Raw genomic sequence first — 18,602 nt, 5'->3', positions numbered from 1 at the left:
TGTGCACAGGGGGGAGATGGAAGGACACGTGTGCACAGGGAGATGGAAGGACACGTGTGCACAGGGAGATGGAAGGACACGTGTGCACAGGAGGGAGACGGAAGGACACGTGTGCACAGGAGGGAGATGGAAGGACACGTGTGCACAGGAGGGAGATGGAAGGACACGTGTGCACAGGGAGATAGAAGGACACGTGTGCACAGGGGGGAGATGGAAGGACACGTGTGCACAGGGAGATGGAAGGACACGTGTGCACAGGGAGATGGAAGGACACGTGTGCACAGGGGGGAGATGGAAGGACACGTGTGCACAGGAGGGAGATGGAAGGACACGTGTGCACAGGAGGGAGACGGAAGGACACGTGTGCACAGGAGGGAGATGGAAGGACACGTGTGCACAGGAGGGAGATGGAAGGACACGTGTGCACAGGGAGATGGAAGGACACGTGTGCACAGGAGGACATGGATATCAACAAAAGCTCACGATTTTTCTGTGAAGGTGGTAAACCTGTTGTGTTTTTCCCCTAATATATTCTAAATTTTCCATAACATAACTACAAAGCAACTATAACAACAACACAAACAACCTTTTCATAAAGGTGTTCAGCCATCCAGAAATGCTTCGTATTTCTAACCGACTCATACCAGATAGGGCTGTGGGACATGGGCTCAGCTCTATGAACCCTGAAACTTCTCTAAGGTCAGCCGGGTGTCCTTCTCTTGCTGGTTCTACTCCAAATGCCAAGCCCCCCTCTCAGTTCCCATCTACCCGCTTCTCTCAGTGGCATTCACAGCTCATGACCCGGGCTAGTTCCTGTGGCAGCACACCCTTCATCGGCCTACATCTGTGCCAGCTTTCTCCTCCTGTTCCTTTTTCCTCTACCAGGAGGCAGGTGCTTACAGCCCCCATGCAGGTGCTGCTGGCCTCCTCCGTTCCTGGCTGAATATAAACTCTGGCTCTGGCCAAAGTCTTACTGGGGTCCTCTCTTCTGCTCATCTTCTACAAGGCAGCATGCTCTCAGGATCAGCCCTACCCAGGAAGCTCTCATAAACAACTGTAGCATGCCGTAAGAAAGGCACCCCAGGCCCAATAGGTGGACTTTATGCTACAGATACAGACAATTCTCTTTCCTCTTCCCATCACTGCTTTCTTTTTTAGATAACCGAACACTAGCCAGAGTAGTGTCTCTTGAGTAAATGTGAAGAGAGAGTCAAGCATTAACTCTTCCTCTGAATGGCTTTCTGGATACTGCCACAGGAAAGACCCACCAGTAATTCAGATGTCCTCATCTCTCTGTTTGGACTCTGTCATAAACCACTTCAAATCAGGTGACAGAAGAACAAAACTTTCTCTCAAACAGGCCTAGCCATTGAGAAGGGTGGGGGCCACAGAGATTTCCTAGTGAAAGCTGAACTTGCTTTACCCAGCAGGGCTGCATTAGAGGATAACTCACGTGTTGCCAGGTGATTGGAAGGGTCTGCATTTGGCTGTGCTGGGGGGAAACCTTTTGCTCCACCCCTTGGCAGTCCTATAAATAGTCCTTTAGAAGAGATGGGAGAGGCTGGTGGATGAGGATCCAGGCCCTCCCGAGGCTATCCTGTGTTTCTATCTGTTTCTCTCCCCTCTATCTTTCTATCTAAATATTTCTCACGCCTCCCTCACTCCTCAAGAGTACCCTGGGGAAAATGTGGGATCAGGCCTCCCACAGAGAAGTCCAACCTCAAGCTGCTGGCAGATTCCAGGTGTGGTGAGGGCTCAAAACTGGTACCTTGAACACTGTCCCCACAGCAAGGAAGGGGTAAGTGGGCCCCCACTTCACAGGAGCACAAATGGCCGCCTTGAGGGTTCAGCTTCAGTATGTAGACTTGGGTTTTGGGGAACACATTCAGACCAGAGACAGTTATTTCCATTAAGGAAGAACACACCTTCTGGGTCAAAGCTGTATGCCCTATATGTGGGAAGAGCCACCCCATTGATTGTCCATAGAAGCTCGTCTGCATCATCTACATCACACAGCCAGTCACCAACCCCAACATTTTATACCTTTGCTTTCACACTTATTCTTCCCACTCTGTTCCTATAGCCCCCATTCCTAGTTTTCACCAACATTACCCCCAATTTTTCCTAAGTTCCTATCAGATCCTTTATACTCACACAATGGTGAAATCCTCAGCTCTCTAGCCATAATTTAAAATGATTTCCTAGTCAAAAAATTACCAAATACCAAATGCTCCAGCTAATGCTTTTCCATGACCTGGATTAAAAGGAGCAGAAATAGAATGAAAATTTCTATTCTTCATTTTTTTTTAAATCCTGGTTCATCACCCCTGCTCACCCTCTTCAGCACAGCCTACTCACATCCATCATCGCTTTTACTAGAAAATTCCATGGATTCCACTAACATGGTATTTTTATTCCTTCTGTGAATGTTAAGGGCACATTGTCGTCTTTGTTTTCAATATTATGGATGTGTGTGTGTGTGTGTGTGTGTGTGTGTGTGTGTGTGTGTGTGTGTGTGTGTGTGTGTACCTGGCTCCACTTGTACTGTATACATAGAGTAAACAACTCTTTTCTTAAATGGAAAACCATTCATTGACCCACTAATTCATTTGTTCATTTAACACACACTTGCCCTATGTCTATTCAAGATGGGAACTGTGCTGAGTGACAGGGATGCAATGGTGTGCTGAGTAAAACAGGTCCTGCTGCCATGGAAGGGTATGGGTTAGCGAGTAAGTGTGAGCAATGCAAAGTGATGGGAGCTGAGATGGGACAGGCCTAGAGCTAGGGCAGCCTTCACCACGCTCTACTAGAGAAGCAATAGCAAGGCTGAGGACTGCAGAGGAGAAAGAGGCTTCAGGCAGAGGCAACAGCAAGGGTGGAGGCCCAGAGTGACAGCACGCTCATTAACTGAGTTCTAGGGAGGCCTAGCCTTTCCTTAGCTCGAGGACTTTGTGACTCGAGGTTCATTATTCAAAGTCTTAAATATCATAAATACTAATAACTGGATTTTTTTAAATGAACCAGATAATTTGGTTCTTACATTTAGACCAGATTAAAGATCCACATGACCATATTCCATGCCCTGATCTATTATAAAGGCACCACACAGGTAACTAAGGGAGATGCAATCTCTCAGTGATCCAGAGAGCTGGAATCCACAAAGTTCTCTTCAGCCTTTGATACCTGGTGTGGATTCTTACCCACACACAACCAACTAGAGATGGGTTTTCTCCAAGGAACTTCAGGACTTGCAATGTTCTCCTCAGACGAGAGAGAAGGGTGAGCCCCGAGCTTTCTTCTCGGGGGTCTCATCTGGCTGTTCTCCCAACAGGCCTGGTCTCAAACACACTCTCTCTGGTGACCCTTTGGATAAAGAGCCACACTGGTTTCCACACACCAGCCCTCCTCAGTTCCCTAGCTCAGGAATAACAATGAACCAGCTGCCTTGCAGATATGGCAAAGCTTGCCATGGAACTAAGAAGAAAAATCTTAGCACATTACTTCTCAGATAAACATAGATAGCTCTGCAGACTGATCAAAAGAACAAAAACCAAAATTGGTAACTTCACATTGTGTGAACAATGAGGGGTTGGCGGGATGGGACCAGCGCCTGGGTTGTTACTGAATACAGGGTGATGGGCATTTACAAACTGGATCTTTAGAACATTTGTCTTTTAACTACTTTCTCTTCATTACTTCATTTGGCTCCATAGAAGGGTGAACAAGGAATGGAAAAGGGTCTCTAAATCGGGAAGAGGAGCAAGGACAAAGGAAACCCAGACAGAGAACCAATGAATGCAGCATTGAGAATAGCAGAGGCAAAACGCAGAGAAAGGACACGCCCGTGAGACACGCCCAGCTTCTGCAGAACAAGGTCTTTCACCCTGCATGCCCACAATCCTCCGGCATACAGCACAGCCCACAGACTGAGTGGCAGGGAAGATGGATGGCAGATAGAAGCGCTGCCACTTGCTGCTGTGACATTTAGGAAGGTCTCCTAGCACCCATGGGAAGCAGGCTGCAAGGCTGTTTAGGGGACAAGCAAGCACTCCTCAACTTTGGACCCAACAGACCTGTGGCCTTGCTCCTCCAGGTTCCGTTTGAGAAGGGTCGTATATATTCCCTCATGGAAAGACAAGAGGGTTGGCCTTCATTCTTCACTGATGGTGACACTATGCACAGCAGGATCACCCCAGTGTAAAGCAAGCATTTGGCAGCTGCTGTGGATATCGTTCTATATAAATAAAACACTGATGGCCAGTGACCAGACAGGAAGTGTAGGCGGGACAAGGAGAGAGGAGAATTGGGGAAACAGGAAGAAGGAGGGGGAGACACTGCAGCCACCGCCAGGACAAGCAGCATGTAAAGACGCCGGTAAGCCACCAGCCACGTGGCAAGGTATAGATTTATAAAAATGGGTTAATTTAAGATAAAAGAACAGTTAGCAAGAAGCCTGCCACGGCCGTACAGTTTATAAGTGATATAAGCATCTGAGTGATTATTTTATAAGTGGATTGTGGGATTGCGGGGCTTGGGGGAGCCTGGAGAGAAGCCCTCCAGCAACAGGCAGGGACTTTTTCAAGGACTCTAGAGGCCATGGAGAGTGTCTTTCACATCCCCTTACAGTGCCTGGAAGCCACAGGAGAGCCATATGGCGGGAACGCTATTTCCTCCCCTCTGTCTTGCCTGCGTTGTAGTGTGCACCTTCAGTTAAACAGCAGGAGAGTGAAAATAGAGTCTTGTGTGTCCTTCTCTAGCTGAACACTGAAGCTCCTTAAGGGGGGGGACTGCAAACTTAGGAAACTGGAAAGTCCTGTTTTGTTCCTATCTAGTGTCTGAGATGAAGTGCGACATTACCACAGGAGATCCTATGGGACTGAGGTCTTGAAAAGCGCCCAAAATGCTACCGCTCCCAGGGCAGCAGGTGCAACTCTTTAGTGATATAAAGCGAGTATATCCCCCACGGACTACCTAAAGGTCTACGTCTAGCAGGCTAACCACTGAGGGATGCTATCACTTAAAGAGTAAGGGCACGAGTAATAAGGTCGAATATACTGCCCTCGTCCTTGTCACTATGTTGTCGTAAGCACCATCTCAGAATGGCCATTCAAACGTTAGCATGTTCGTAGGAGTGCATGGAATACTCCCCCCATACTCTACTATCTTCTTCAGAATGAATAAGAATAAAACAGAGTGAGCCGAGGTGCCTGCATGGGGACAGCTCTTATATAACCATGTGATTCTCAAATTGGTTCCATCCCTTCCCATTGCAAAGGTTTTGACAATCTTCCTACACATCCAAAATGCCATCCCCAGAATTAGAATCCCACGCCATGGAGCCAGCTCCCAGCTCCAGCTTCCTTACAGACATGAAACAGATATGTCCAAGTGAATACAGCCAGTAAGTTCACATCACACCGAATTCAGAGTTATGAAGGACACTAGCAAATGGTGAGCACCTGGCAAACAGGAACGAAATAAAAGTGTATTGCAACTGGGCAGGGTCCCAGGTCAGGGCCCAAAACAAGAGGCATGCTCAGCTCACAATGCACTCTTCAAAATGGTCGAGGTCAAAGTCAATGGAAAGCTGGTGGCTCGGTTATGAGTCTCTAATCTGGCCATTCCATCAGTTCTTACCTGTTCCCAAAGATACCCAGCTCTGTTCTCTGGGATGCCCTGATCTAATTCTCCAGAATCCGAATACCACCCAAGTACCTATATAGCAACAGCGGAGCAACTTGACCTTATCACCCGGAACCTCTTGAATGTTCATCCTAAGTTAGACTCTAATCATGCACACTGGTCATGGTACTGTCCATCCTCAGTCCTAGGTGGCCCCAAACGGGTACTGTGGAAGACTGTAATCGCAGCATTTGGTGGGTGAGGCATGACTGTGAAATTAAGGTTAGTCTGGACCACAGAGCAAGGCCTTTCTCCAAGACCAAAAATATATCATGGATAGAGTCATTTGACTCGAAAGCTTTATATTGTATGCAGCAAAATCAATTTAATATATGCCATGGTTTTGAGTCTTTCTTGCTTTTATAAATCATGCCTCCACGAGAGCAGATACTCTAGTAGAATGGGTCTATAGAGACATGCTTAGTAATGTGCCTAATGCTAGATCCTCACTAGTAAATAAAAACTCTTTAACTATGGAAGGTGTTTGTTAAATGGTCAAAAAAAAAAAAGTCCTACTCTCTAAACATTCTTGGGAAGATGCCCTAGAATTTATGGGTTTGGGCATGTGTTGTCCCCAGGATTGGGTCTGGTGTTGATGCCTCCTATTTTTAACTCCTTAACTCACTTGGCTATGGTCAGATAAAGACTGTTGCAGTCACCTAGCAGGGCCAGTACAGGCCCCAGCTCACTTCAACCACCAGCTACAGATCACAACATCAGTAATAAGGCTGTGTTAGGGTCGGGGAGGGGGGGATATCGCTCAGTCTGTAAAGTGCCTGGTGAATAATCATGAGGACCAGTTCCCACATAAAAAGTGGATGTGGTGGTGTGTGTGTGCTTGTGGTCAGTTCTGCTTAGGCTCCTGTGCTGAGGGAGTGGAGACAGAAAGATCCCCAGGGATCGCTGGCCAGCTAGCCTCGTCTAATTAATGAGCCCCAGATACCAGTGAGGGACCTTAACTCAAAAAAACAAGATGGACAGCTCCTGGCCATGACACTGGGAGGCTAGTGTGTGACCTCCACATGCATGCACACACATGTGCACATGGGGTGTATGAAAATCTGCTTAGAGTGAGGCACGTTTCTGGTGTCTGTTAACTCATGAATCTCCATTACAAGCCTAAGTAGGAAAGGTTATTATACCCTCCCTGTTAATGGGTCATTAAAAAGTTAAACTCTCCGTGGATGACTACTAACAAGCAATAGAGCAGAGATGCAAAACCTGGAGTCTGGTGCCAGCGGCTGTGCGGGTCATAAAAAAATTATGCAACACTAGTCCCCAGTAAAACTGGATTGCTCCCAAGAACACCACTAGCCCCTCATATTTTCTTGTTTTCATGTACCATTCGCCATCCTTCATTTGCTGGATGATGTCTTTTTGCTCCAGAGTTCCATTTACAACAAAAAGCTGCCAAGGACTATATGTAACATAAGAGATGAATAATAAATCTGTTAATAAGTTTCCTCTGTCACAACTATATTATAAGGGGGGGTTTTACAGGCTTAAAGCTAAAAATGGAAGACGATGACTACAAATTGGGAAAAATCTTCCTGAACCTTTTAGAACTACATAGGTTAAATACTCGTCAAGCACAGTTACTCTTTCTCATCTTTGAGTTTCCTATTACATGACTTTATTCTGGAGCGCCGCCTCGTGGCCAGAAAGCAGATCACCTCTATAAAGGTGAAAACCGTCCCTTCCCAGGCCAGCAGCAGCAGGTCCTAAATAGAAGGAAGCTGGAAAACCAACAGCAGAATAAACCTGTTTCCTCTTCCCACTTCCAATAACCACCCGAGAAACTTGTTTAGAGCTAAAATTATTAAAATAAATTAAAAACTACAGGAAGAATGAAATCAGATACTGTCATGATCATGAATCACAGTTCATTGGTTTCCTTCAAAATGCTTCCTTAAAAAAAAAAATCAAAACGTTTTTATAGTACAATTATCCACATGTTCTCCCTCCATACAGTAACAACTGCAGGCTGCTGATGGCCCTGAAATGGGATTATTCCACATTGGCACTACTGTTCTAGCCCCTTGCTGAGTTAAGAGGAGGGAGTAACACATCGCATCCATGAAAACACCACATGGACAGAAATGGCAGTGGCAGCACATGTCTACAACAAGGAGACATGGGACTGACGCTTGGCCTCAGACAGGGACAGTCTGGGCCATTCTGCTCCAGAACAGTGGGACAAGACAGTGAGATCAGGGAAGAATGGATCTGCAAGTGAGTGGTTTCCGGGGGTCTCTCTCTGTACCCTGGGATATAGCTAACGCTACCCTGCAGTGGAACCGTCCTGCTAGACCTCAAGCATCAGTGTGTGGCGCTCTGGGCAGAGTCCTGACAGTGATGAACTGAACTTGGTTGGTTCCATCCTGAGAAGCGAGGTTGGGCATCTGGGTTCTGGATGACAGCCTTCAGCAGTCGCTTTCTTCTGCTGCTTTATCAACTACAGCTTTTGGACAGCTGTGGTCTCTGCACATGAAGCTGGACATAAAGCCAGGGTAAGCCACATTCTTTGTGATCTGACCAAAGCCAATCAAGAAAGACCACAGAATGAACCCTGGCCCATACAGCTTAAAGGAAAACGTTGAAATGTGATTGTCAAAAGGTAGTGCTTAGATAAGAGATGCTGTCAGAGTCAGACCAAGCTTCCCAGACCACTGCTCAGCTTCCCAGCACGCTGGTTCCCTTTGACTCCATCTACCCGCCCCCCCCCCCCCCCCCGACCTCTCAATGGCTTGGTGTTTTAATACCCCAAAATATATTATTAGTGTTGTTTAGTCAATACTGATTTGGATTCTCCGTTTCAAGTACACTCTGCAGCATTTCCAAGATAAGGCAGGAAAACAAAATAAAACTAGATGTGCTATGCACGCCACACTTAGAAACTTTGATAGCAGCAGAAGAGAAATGACTGAAAAGGAGACCCCAGAAATGAAGACACTGATAAAACTCATCTCCCAGGAGCAGCAGGCCAGCTTCATTGCACAGTGAGACATCTGAGAAGGCTTCTAGTCCCTTCCAGGGCATCAGCACAAGCTTGGTGACTCCGAGGCCCCTGACTTGGTCCTCTACCTGCTAACTCTGCAAGCTCTCCAACAATGCACCAGCATGTTATCAGCCAGAGCTGGCAGGGTGGCTGCAAGCTGATGGCTGTGGTTTTGCACCACCTGCTGGCTGTTTCTTCTCTGGCTTTCCTAGTGACTAAACTAGCTGGGGATTTTTGGTAGTGGTGGCGATGGTGATTTGTTTTGTTTTGATATAAGAGTTTTGATCATGTTTTTCCCCCTCTCCTAAGCCTTGCCAGACCCCCCCTTCTCTATCCACTCAAAGTCATGCACGTGGGTTAAGTCCACGTTGCCTCAATTTGAAACAAGATTGGACCTAGAAATGATTGGAACTGGGGCCTGCAGCATGCCAGATGGGAAAGAGAGTGCATCACCAGGGTGAAGCATCAGGAGGTTGAGAGAGCTAAGACCTGTTCCCCAAGAACCAGGCCCACACAGGATCTGCCTCTGAGTTCACCAGAACCATACACAAAGCTGGGGCATGGTACAAGACCTGCTCCCCAAGAACCAGGCCCACACAGTATCTGCTGGGCATGGTGTGGCAGGCCTTCAATCCCAGCATTCCAGAGGCAAAGAGGAGTGGCTCTCCATGAGTTCAAGGTTACCCTGGTCTACACAGCAAGTTTCAAGCCAGCCAAGGCTACATAGTGAGACTCTGTCTAAAACAAGAAAAGAGAATAAAAGGAAATAAAAGAAACATAGGAACCACATACTACGTTTCTAAAAATCCCTTTGTCTGCATCCCCCATGGGTTCTCTGGGTAGGAAGAACTAGGCAAAGCGTGTATCCATACAAATATTAGCCAGGATTTCATTGCGGAGTACCCAGGGACCTCCGGAATTCTAATAATGCCACCCTATTGTCACACTGTTCCAGTGGGAAAGTGGTTCCATTTTCAACAAAGCTCATTCCACACTGTGCTTTCCATAAACTCCTTCCTGTAAACTGGAGACAAACACCATGAAAGTGAGGCTGGTGCCACATCCTGTTTAATACTGGTAGCTCATTTGTTTCATCCAGCACGTAGCCAACTGCCTTGTAATCCACGCCTAAAACACACTATGCATTTTCTCCATACAGCACATCAAAGCCTCCTTCTACCTAGGAGCCCCAGCCAAGAATCCAGTGCTGTGCCATTTTAAAAGGCAATATTAACAACAGGAAGGAGTGAATGTGAGCTGGGATAGGCCGCAGCAAGTCGGCTTGCATCGTGAGGGCTGACACACGAGTCTGCTCAGTGTCGGCCGTGTTTCATCCAAACGTGACTTCAGCAGCTGGGGGCCAGAATGTGTAAGAAGAGGACATTGAAAAGCACCTGGAACATTCATGTTGCCATTACAAGTAAATTTGGACAAATAGGAGAATTTTCAAGTATGGAAACCATGAGTAATGAGGACTGACTGTCTTTCCAACCCTTTTTGTTTTTTTTGTTTTTTTTTTTGTTTTTTCGAGACAGGGTTTCTCTGCGTAGTTTTGCGCCTTTCCTGGAGCTCACTTGGTAGCCCAGGCTGGCCTCGAACTCACAGCGATCCGCCTGGCTCTGCCTCCCGAGTGCTGGGATTAAAGGCGTGCGCCACCACCGCCCGGCTTACAACCCTTTTTGAATTTAAACATCTTTATAATCTTTGCCTCACTCCCAAAGCCATCTCTACTCTTTTCCTTTCTATACAATGCCAACAATGGACGTGCAAAAAGATCGGCCGCTTCGCTTACCAAGTGCACAGCACACTCCCTCCCTAAGCCCAGGTCAGTTTTCACATCTTCCCATCACTGCATGTCACCATGTCGTGGGTCACTGGGCGCCATTTCAGTGACAGCAGCAGTCACTTTCATAACCTCATAATAAAACCATCTCGATTCACAGACTGTTCCCGTGGGGGTATCTGATAATTTAGTATACACAATTTATTGATAGAGACGGATACTATACCTCCCTTATTTTTATTTATGTATTTTCTAATTAGCAGCTCAGGGAAACTGAGCCCAAGGCCTTTAAATATGCTGATCAAATGCTCTAGCACTGAGCTTCAAATATCTCATTTTAAGACTTAACAGAGTGAGAGAAAGGGGAACTGATTTGCATTAGCACTCAGTCTAAAAGGGAGAGTGAGAAATGTGCAACCTGAATCCAAATGCCACGTTTAATCTCAATGTGGCACTCTCATAACAGTTACATCTAATAGCATTTTAAAAACAATGCTGCAGCCTTCTGCATTGTGGGGACTGGGAAGCCAAGGGAGGGCCGTACAAATAAAGCCAGTTCACTTCATTCCCTGCCCTCCACTCTCAGGAAGACGGGTCGAGATGACAGTAAGCAGTGCACTTGTAATTATGTATAATCATATCTGTGTAGCCGCATAATTACCTGCTGTCACTCAAGAAGACAGTCTCCTGAATATCTGAACATGAATATTAACTCTGAGGAAGTATACTGCATATCACTGATTATCTTTTCTTTTCTTTCTTTTTCTTTTTCTTTTTCTTTTTCTTTTTCTTTCTTTCTTTTTCTTTCTTTCTTTCTTTCTTTTTTTTTTTTTAACATATATGAGTGCTCTGATATATGCCTGCAGGCCAGAAGAGGGCATCAGGTCCTATTATAAATGGTTGTGAGTCACCATGTAGGTACTGGGAATTAAACTCAGGACCTCTGGAAGAGCAGCCAGTGCTCTTAACCTCTGAGCCATCTCCCCAGCCCGCTGATGATATTTTCTGCCTTCTGTTTTTTTAAGGATGACTATGAAAAAGTTAAAGGAAATGTCTAAAATTTCTCGCAGTAAAGCAAATTACAATGGTTGAAAGCCAGATTCTTTTTAAAGTTTAGTTTATTCTCAGTTGAGGTAATGAAATGGGGAGATGGGGAGGTACCAAAAAAAAAGTTTAATCAATTATCTGCCCTGACTGAGAAGGAAATGGAAAGAAAGGCCTGCGGCAGCTGTTAATGCTTGCCTCAAGGACTGATCACAGCAAATTCTCAATTCACAAATCCACACATTCAAAGTCAAGTCAGGAGGAAACTCTGAGAAGCCTGGCCAGGACTACAATTGTCACCAAGCATTAAAACTGCCCCCCACAGTCCTTACAGGCAGTGAGGTGCTGTTAGAGCCCTGGAGGGTCTTTCTACAGAAGGCCTCTTGGCCCCTCCATTTCAGTAAGGATGTCAGCATCCAGCTCCCCTGGCAGCATCTCCCATGGGGACCTGGCCCTTTGACACTAGGACTCATCACCATCTTAAAGGATCAAGCGGCTCTATTGTAAAGGGATCTGTTTTTCTCTGTTGTTACAAGCCACACAGTAACTTTACATCGAGATTCTGAAATTTGGGACTATATAGTGAGACCCTGTCTTAAAATAGACGCATATTCTAGAACTGTCTTATTAGGAAGCCCTGTTCTTTTGGGATGCTGGGCTAAGGAGTGTGAAATCTATCTACCTCCTCCATCAAACTGTCATTCATAAAAAAAAGTCCCTCTGCGGCTGAGCTGACTTGCCCGGGTACTTCTCTGCGGCCACCTTGGCTGGCAGCAGAACCAGTGCTTTCAAGGGCTTTCATGACGGACTAGGGACCAGAGGGCTTTCCAGGGAATTGTCAGTCTTCTGGTGCCAGGCTGGGACTACTGGGCACCTCGCAGTATAGACCGGACATCTACTACTGGCAATCTCCCCTCAGTGAGAGGCAACTGCAGTATGACTAGTCTGCATGCTGAGGCACCAGCCTTAAGAAACAAGTAAACTACCAGGTTCTCAGCTTCTCCGGTATGATTTGCTGTAGTGACTATTTTAAAGCTTACTTAATGCACACACACACACACACACACACACACACACACACACACAGCCTATTGGTTCTGTAGTGAACCCTGATTAATACACTGGGAAAACTCCAAACACTGCCTGTGCCTGTGGTTTCCAAGAGATGCGCTTCCCAAAACGAAGACGGTCTGACACAGCTAAGCTCCCTGTCTGCTCAGTGGGCCGTCTTGCAGGAGCCTTCAGTAACCTTGAAACCGAAAGCTGCTGCCCAGTTCACAGCCGAGGGAGCTCATTACATACATGTTAAAAGGCAGGCATCAGAGCCCATGGCTCAGAAGCAGGAAAACAGAAGCTCAAATCTGGCCTGTGTGGACTCTTAAGAATCTATCAACTTCCTGCTTCCCGGGCTAGCTATTTGGGAGAAACAAAACAAGAAGTTAAATTTCTCTTATATATCCAACTTTTATTCAAAGAGATACAAATATCATCCAAAGATCAAAGAAAGCCTGTTCTTTCAAGTTCAGAATTTTGACCGGCAGGATGGTCTTTCTTTTGGAAGCACAGAAAGAATTCAACACAGGTCTGCTGAGACCATGGTGGGTGGGGAAAGTTGTCAACCAACCTGCAGCGCTTCCACAGAGCGGCCGCTAGGTGGCAGAATGAGCCTGTGAATCAGCACCCAGGCTTGATTCTGCCAGGCCGGGTGTTCTACAGTGAAGCATCAGCTTGTCAAGATTCTTGGCTCATTTTCAGCATAGATCATTACTCAACAGTCTTTCCAATTTCTCAACCCTCTGATGCAAGACCATGGCCTGAGCCTGGGGAGATACTTCTAGGGAGGTTTTTTTTTTTAAATGAAAATTAAAGAATCATGGGGTAAAACAGTCAAGGGAAGCAGCATTCCCTTTGGGCTATTCTTTAGTTGAAAGTATTTTCCCCCTAAAATAACTTTTTGAGTCTTCAGGGAAAGGGCTGCATAAAGTTGAGAGTCCTCAGAATCACATCAAATGACTTTGGGTGAAAAATCTCCATCCTTGCCCATCACAGACTTAGGAAAAAGAACACTCACAAGACAGAGGCCAAGAGCCACCTACACCTGAAAACGGAAGTGGATAAGGATTTACCAATAATGCTAAGACAGATAACACAACACTGAGGAAAAAATCACTCATCTCTTGGCTCATGATATAGATACACAGGCCAAAAACACCAAGGGTGACTCTTCATGCCCCCATCCACCCACCCTGACTTCACTCTCAGAGAAACCCAGCATCGGAGGCTTTTTTCTCTCCTCTGGCCTCCTTGCTGCATTCTAGGTCCACCAAGACCTTGCCAGATAAACAGTACACAGTACGAGCGCTTAGCTGATATTTGGTACATGATTCAAGAAAAATCGGTGCTGGGATGAGTTCCATGTGGCAACTGTGATGATTTGTGGGTAAAACAGACCATATGATCCCACACTGCTTCCAAGTAAAATAGACATGCCTTGCTCTCCCCACACAGAAGGAAACTTGGAAGGCAGTGGAGGTGGATGCTGTCACCTTAACTGAGCTGTGTCCTTGGGAAAGGGCCACACAAAGGTGAAGGAGGTGACATCCATAGATCCCAAGATGCAGAGAAGTCTCACCCGCCAATTCACTTCATCTAAAGTATCAGAGGAACCATCAGGACTAAAGATATGAGATGGTGGAATAAACACCGACCAGAAACATTTTTAAGTAAGCTGTAAAGTTGAATATGTTACCATTAAATATTCTTATTTGGAAAGATTCCTGCTATACAACCAGTAGCTTGGAGTTTGTTTGTTTGTTTTTTTAAAGAAACATTATAAAAGGTTGAAAAATGGTTCCTTTGACCCACTGGATGCTTATTGAAAGCAGTTTGGCACAATCAAAAACTAGTTGAGATTTTTTTCCAGGAAAGACTTTCTGAAATAAAAACCACTGCCTACTGATTTCTAACCACTAAAGCCAAAATCTTATTTGTGTAATTAATGATGGAGTTTAAAATGGAAACCTAATTTTACAATGGCAGAATTAATCAAGTTAGCCAAAGGCCACTCCCAAACTGGTGACATTTGTGTTAGAGTAGATTACAGGCCACAACCATAACAGTAGGTTAGGTTCGAGACACTTTGTGTTCTGAATTGTAACATCAGTGTGTGTGTGTGTGGGGTGTGTGTGTGTGTGTGTGTGTGTGTGTGTGTGTGTGTGTGTGAAAACAATCCATTAACATTTGTAGCAAAATAACCCTTGAAAAAAAAAACTATATATAAATCTCATCATGACTCAGTTCCAGGAGACTTCCAGCTTTCTTTAGACAGAAATCTTTGATGGAATCAATATGTGTGCGTAATCCAATCACCAGCCCAATAATAAGATGCATCCTAGAACTATCATCATTCATTCTACTCGGGAGAACCACAGCATCTTATGCAGGAGGCTCACGAGGGCTCCATGCGTTCCGGGCTAACTCCTCTCCGTTACACTTCATCAGAACTGGATAAACAAGCGAAGTATTAGTCACACTTGTGTAACTTATTCCATCTCTCTGCAGCCAGAAGAGCTTTTCATGTGATCCTATTTAAACCAGCTAAACATCTGGAACTGTGGAAACTATTCTGTAAAGCACAAGAGGACCACACGCTCGATGTGACTGAGGTCAGATGGGGAGGGTGGGAGGAGAGAGTTTACTGGAGACAGAGTACTCACAATGAAGCCAAGTTTCTTATAATCCCGCGTGTACATGGACTTGCGCTTCTCCATGCTGCCACTGCTGTTATTAGGTTCAGACTCCGCATCAAAAGCAATTCTTCGAAGTTCAAATATGATGTCTCTTTGAGCCTGAAGGAGTCAGAGAGGGAAGAAAAAAGAGGCAAAAGAGAAAGTTGCTTTCACTGTGTGATGTGACATAAGACTCCCACTTTTCCCAGAGTCTAAATGAATCACTGCATCCAGGCGAAGCAGAGGAGAGAAAAGCCATGTCCTAAGTTGGAGCTCTGCAGACTCCTCTCTGGGCTGCTCAGGCTTGGCATTAATCTACAGTTATCCTTCGGCCAAGTCATTTGGAGTGCTGATAAATATTATCTAGGGCGGTCCTACACAAAAGCCCCAAATACAATGGGAGGGCTGGGATTGGAGGAGGCTGACTTGGAGAATCCGTGAGTAATGTTCTGTTTCAAACAAATCAAGAGGCACACAAGGTTCTCGAGCAGCATCTGAGCTACAAGGGGTCGCTCATTCCACCAAGGCCTGACTTCATGGAAACTAGCACGCCATAAAAATAAAAGGGAGAACCCAAAGACAGAAACAATGTCATGTGTCCTTCCAGGGGTGAGTATACAGTGGGGTGTTACACAGCCTCAGATAGGAGCCAATTTCTAATGCATTAGCGTACGGAAGAACCTTACAAACAGGCTGGAAGACTGTGTCTCCTAGAAATGTCAGGGAAGCTACAGCCAGGAAGCATCACCAACAGGGCTGCCCAAAGAACACCCAAACAAACACACCAATAGTCGGGCTAATGTGGAGGGGAGCGCTCATGAGGCCTCAGCCCCAGACAAATAACCACAGGTAACTCAAGAACACCGAGAGTGGGAGGAATAGCCTTCCCCAGGGAAGAGCACACCAATTGGTTATCTAATCCCAAATGGTCAGCCCTGAATCACACACACAAACAAGTAACATTATGTGGAAGGAGCAGGTTGTATTTATGTATTTAGAAATACACACACACATACGTAACAAGAACTGAAGAAACAGAAGCCATGACTGGAGAACAAGGGAAGTGGGGACATAGGAGGGGATGGAGGGAGGAATGGGAGGAGGAATAATGTAATTAATTATAATCTAAAAAATGAAAAACTATAATAAAAAGTTTAGAGTAGAATAGAATAGATACAAAGCGGCAAGTCCCTTTTTTCTACTGATCGGGTCTTCCTAAAGTAGTCGATGAATAGGAACAGAAGGCAGAGCAGTGATTTAGAAGGAGCCAGAAGGGAGGGGGCACTGGGAGGAGAAGTATGGCTGGATGGGCACAGAAATGCAGTTTGGCACCATAAAAAGAGGCCTCGAGATGAACGCAGGGAGATTCACAACAATGTGAATGTGGTTACTGGTAAAAATGATCAACTATGCTATGTGCCTTTTTTCAATAAACAAGAGGAAGAGTTTATTTACAAAGAGTGTTGTTTTCATATTCAGATGCACTGATCTCCTCTCTCCATATTCAGATGCACTGATCTCCCCTTCTCCATATTCAGATGCACTGATCTCCTCTCTCCATATTCAGATGCACTGATCTCCCCTTCTCCATATTCAGAGGCACTGATCTCCTCTCTCCATATTCAGAGGCACTGATCTCCTCTCTCCATATTCAGATGCACTGATCTCCCCTTCTCCATATTCAGAGGCACTGATCTCCTCTCTCCATATTCAGAGGCACTGATCTCCTCTCTCCATATTCAGAGGCACTGATCTCCTCTCTCCATATTCAGAGGCACTGATCTCCTCTCTCCATATTCAGAGGCACTGATCTCCCTTTCTCCAAGCGACAATATAACTGACTTGTCTCCCTGGGATTACCATGCTTGGCCTGGTGAAAACACGAGGCACGGTTATTGACCTATCCAAGCCCCCCCCCCCCCCACTCTTTATCACATGGCCTCTCACCATGAATGAAGTGCTGCAGAATCACACGCTCCACACGTGCAGCTCCATCCACATCTGCAATAGATCAGGCCCTCACGTGCCAATAATGAATGTTTTCCTTTCCAAAGCTGCAGCACTGTTTGAGTTGAAAATGTGTACAGCGGGAGGGGGTGGGGGAGGGGTGGTCCCAGCTGTGTCCTCTCACTGCACCCTCTTACAGGGAAGCTCCCTCAAAGCCTTCTGGATGGAGACAGAATGTTCTATACACAGTGAGAGAGGTAGCGGGGAGTTAGAGAAAACAGGCAGCCAACAAAAAAGTCAGCCCTTTTTGAAAGGAGGGTTCGCCAGGGAAAAGGAAGAGGTCTTTCTTTTCTGTCCATGGTCTTAGTTATTGGAGACTGGAAACTGTTCCCCACTTGTAGAATTGATGCCCCGCATGGCCTTCCAAGCCCCGTCAGTTGTCTGGGAACTTGACTCCACTTAATGGATTATGGTCAAGCACCCAGGGCTCTCCCTCAAGCTCTCGGTAACAAAGGAAGAATATGCGCTCGCGTAGAGCCTCATGGAATAACCCATTCATTTTACTCGCTGATCCCAGGGTCACCTAGTCTTTAAAGCCACATGCCCAAGGCCTGAGATGACAGTAAAACAATTATAAAATCACATGAAACTCCTGATCTCAAGGTAGCTCAAGGACTGGTATTTGATGACCGTTTCTCCGTCAGCCATTGTTTTCACTAGTGAGGAGCAGCCACCCACCTGGTCCTGGGGGTCCATCTTGGTCATCATCCTGTCTTCCAGAAGGTTAAAGGTCAGCACTTGGAGAACATATAACTGGTGGGCCATCTCATTGTTGATGGCCCGCTGTGCTCGGATGACATGCTAGAGACACGGTTGACAAATTGTATTTTTAAAAATGAGTAAAGGAAAGATGCAAACCACACAGCTGACTCTTGTCATGATTCTGAGATGTGAGACCTTCCTTACCCTGAAGAACCTTCACCTAAGCCCCAGGCCCAGACAATTTGCAGAGAGAACACAGGAGAACAGCTTTCCTGTGCAAATAAGGAGGGCTGTGGCTATCCTCCAGTGTCCTCAACAGCCAGAGCCAGGTCCCCTCAGCCCAGACACAGCCCACAAACTCCAGAGCCCACTGAAGTCACCCAGCTAGCCATTTCTAAACCTGAACATGTTCCTTCAAGCATCCCTTCCCTGGGAACCCACAGTGCAGGCTCTGGCACACATTTTCCTCTTGTATCCTGGGTCCTCCTTCTTGTGGGCCTCCCATGGTATGGCACATCCCTTCTTGTAGGACATGCCACTCTTTTGGTGAAATTTAAGTCACAAGCTATCTTTATAGTGTCAGTGGCCTTTTGATCTGTTTTCTTCTCTATACCTGAACAATGGTAAAACATCAAGTGTGTGTGTGTGTGTGTGT

The 18,602-nt window shown here is 46.0% G+C and overlaps 1 protein-coding gene across 9 annotated transcripts in view; it reads right to left on the bottom strand.

The window, feature by feature from the left end:
- The window catches only part of Elmo1 (engulfment and cell motility 1), a 539,516-nt gene that overhangs the window by 319,094 nt on the left and 201,820 nt on the right, over window positions 1-18,602 (bottom strand). For all 9 annotated transcript variants that reach the window (XM_076572972.1, XM_042278256.2, XM_016007341.3 and 6 more), the window contains 2 exons: window positions 17,924-18,046; window positions 15,227-15,358 (listed from right to left, as the gene is read on the bottom strand). In XM_076572972.1, coding sequence (XP_076429087.1) covers window positions 15,227-15,358; window positions 17,924-18,046 — 255 coding nt within the window. The remainder of the gene's footprint in view (window positions 1-15,226; window positions 15,359-17,923; window positions 18,047-18,602) is intronic.

This window comes from Peromyscus maniculatus, chromosome 5 (genome assembly GCF_049852395.1).
Source record: "Peromyscus maniculatus bairdii isolate BWxNUB_F1_BW_parent chromosome 5, HU_Pman_BW_mat_3.1, whole genome shotgun sequence".
NCBI classification, from domain to species: domain Eukaryota; kingdom Metazoa; phylum Chordata; class Mammalia; order Rodentia; family Cricetidae; genus Peromyscus; species Peromyscus maniculatus.
This window is presented reverse-complemented; position numbering and strand designations above follow the sequence as displayed.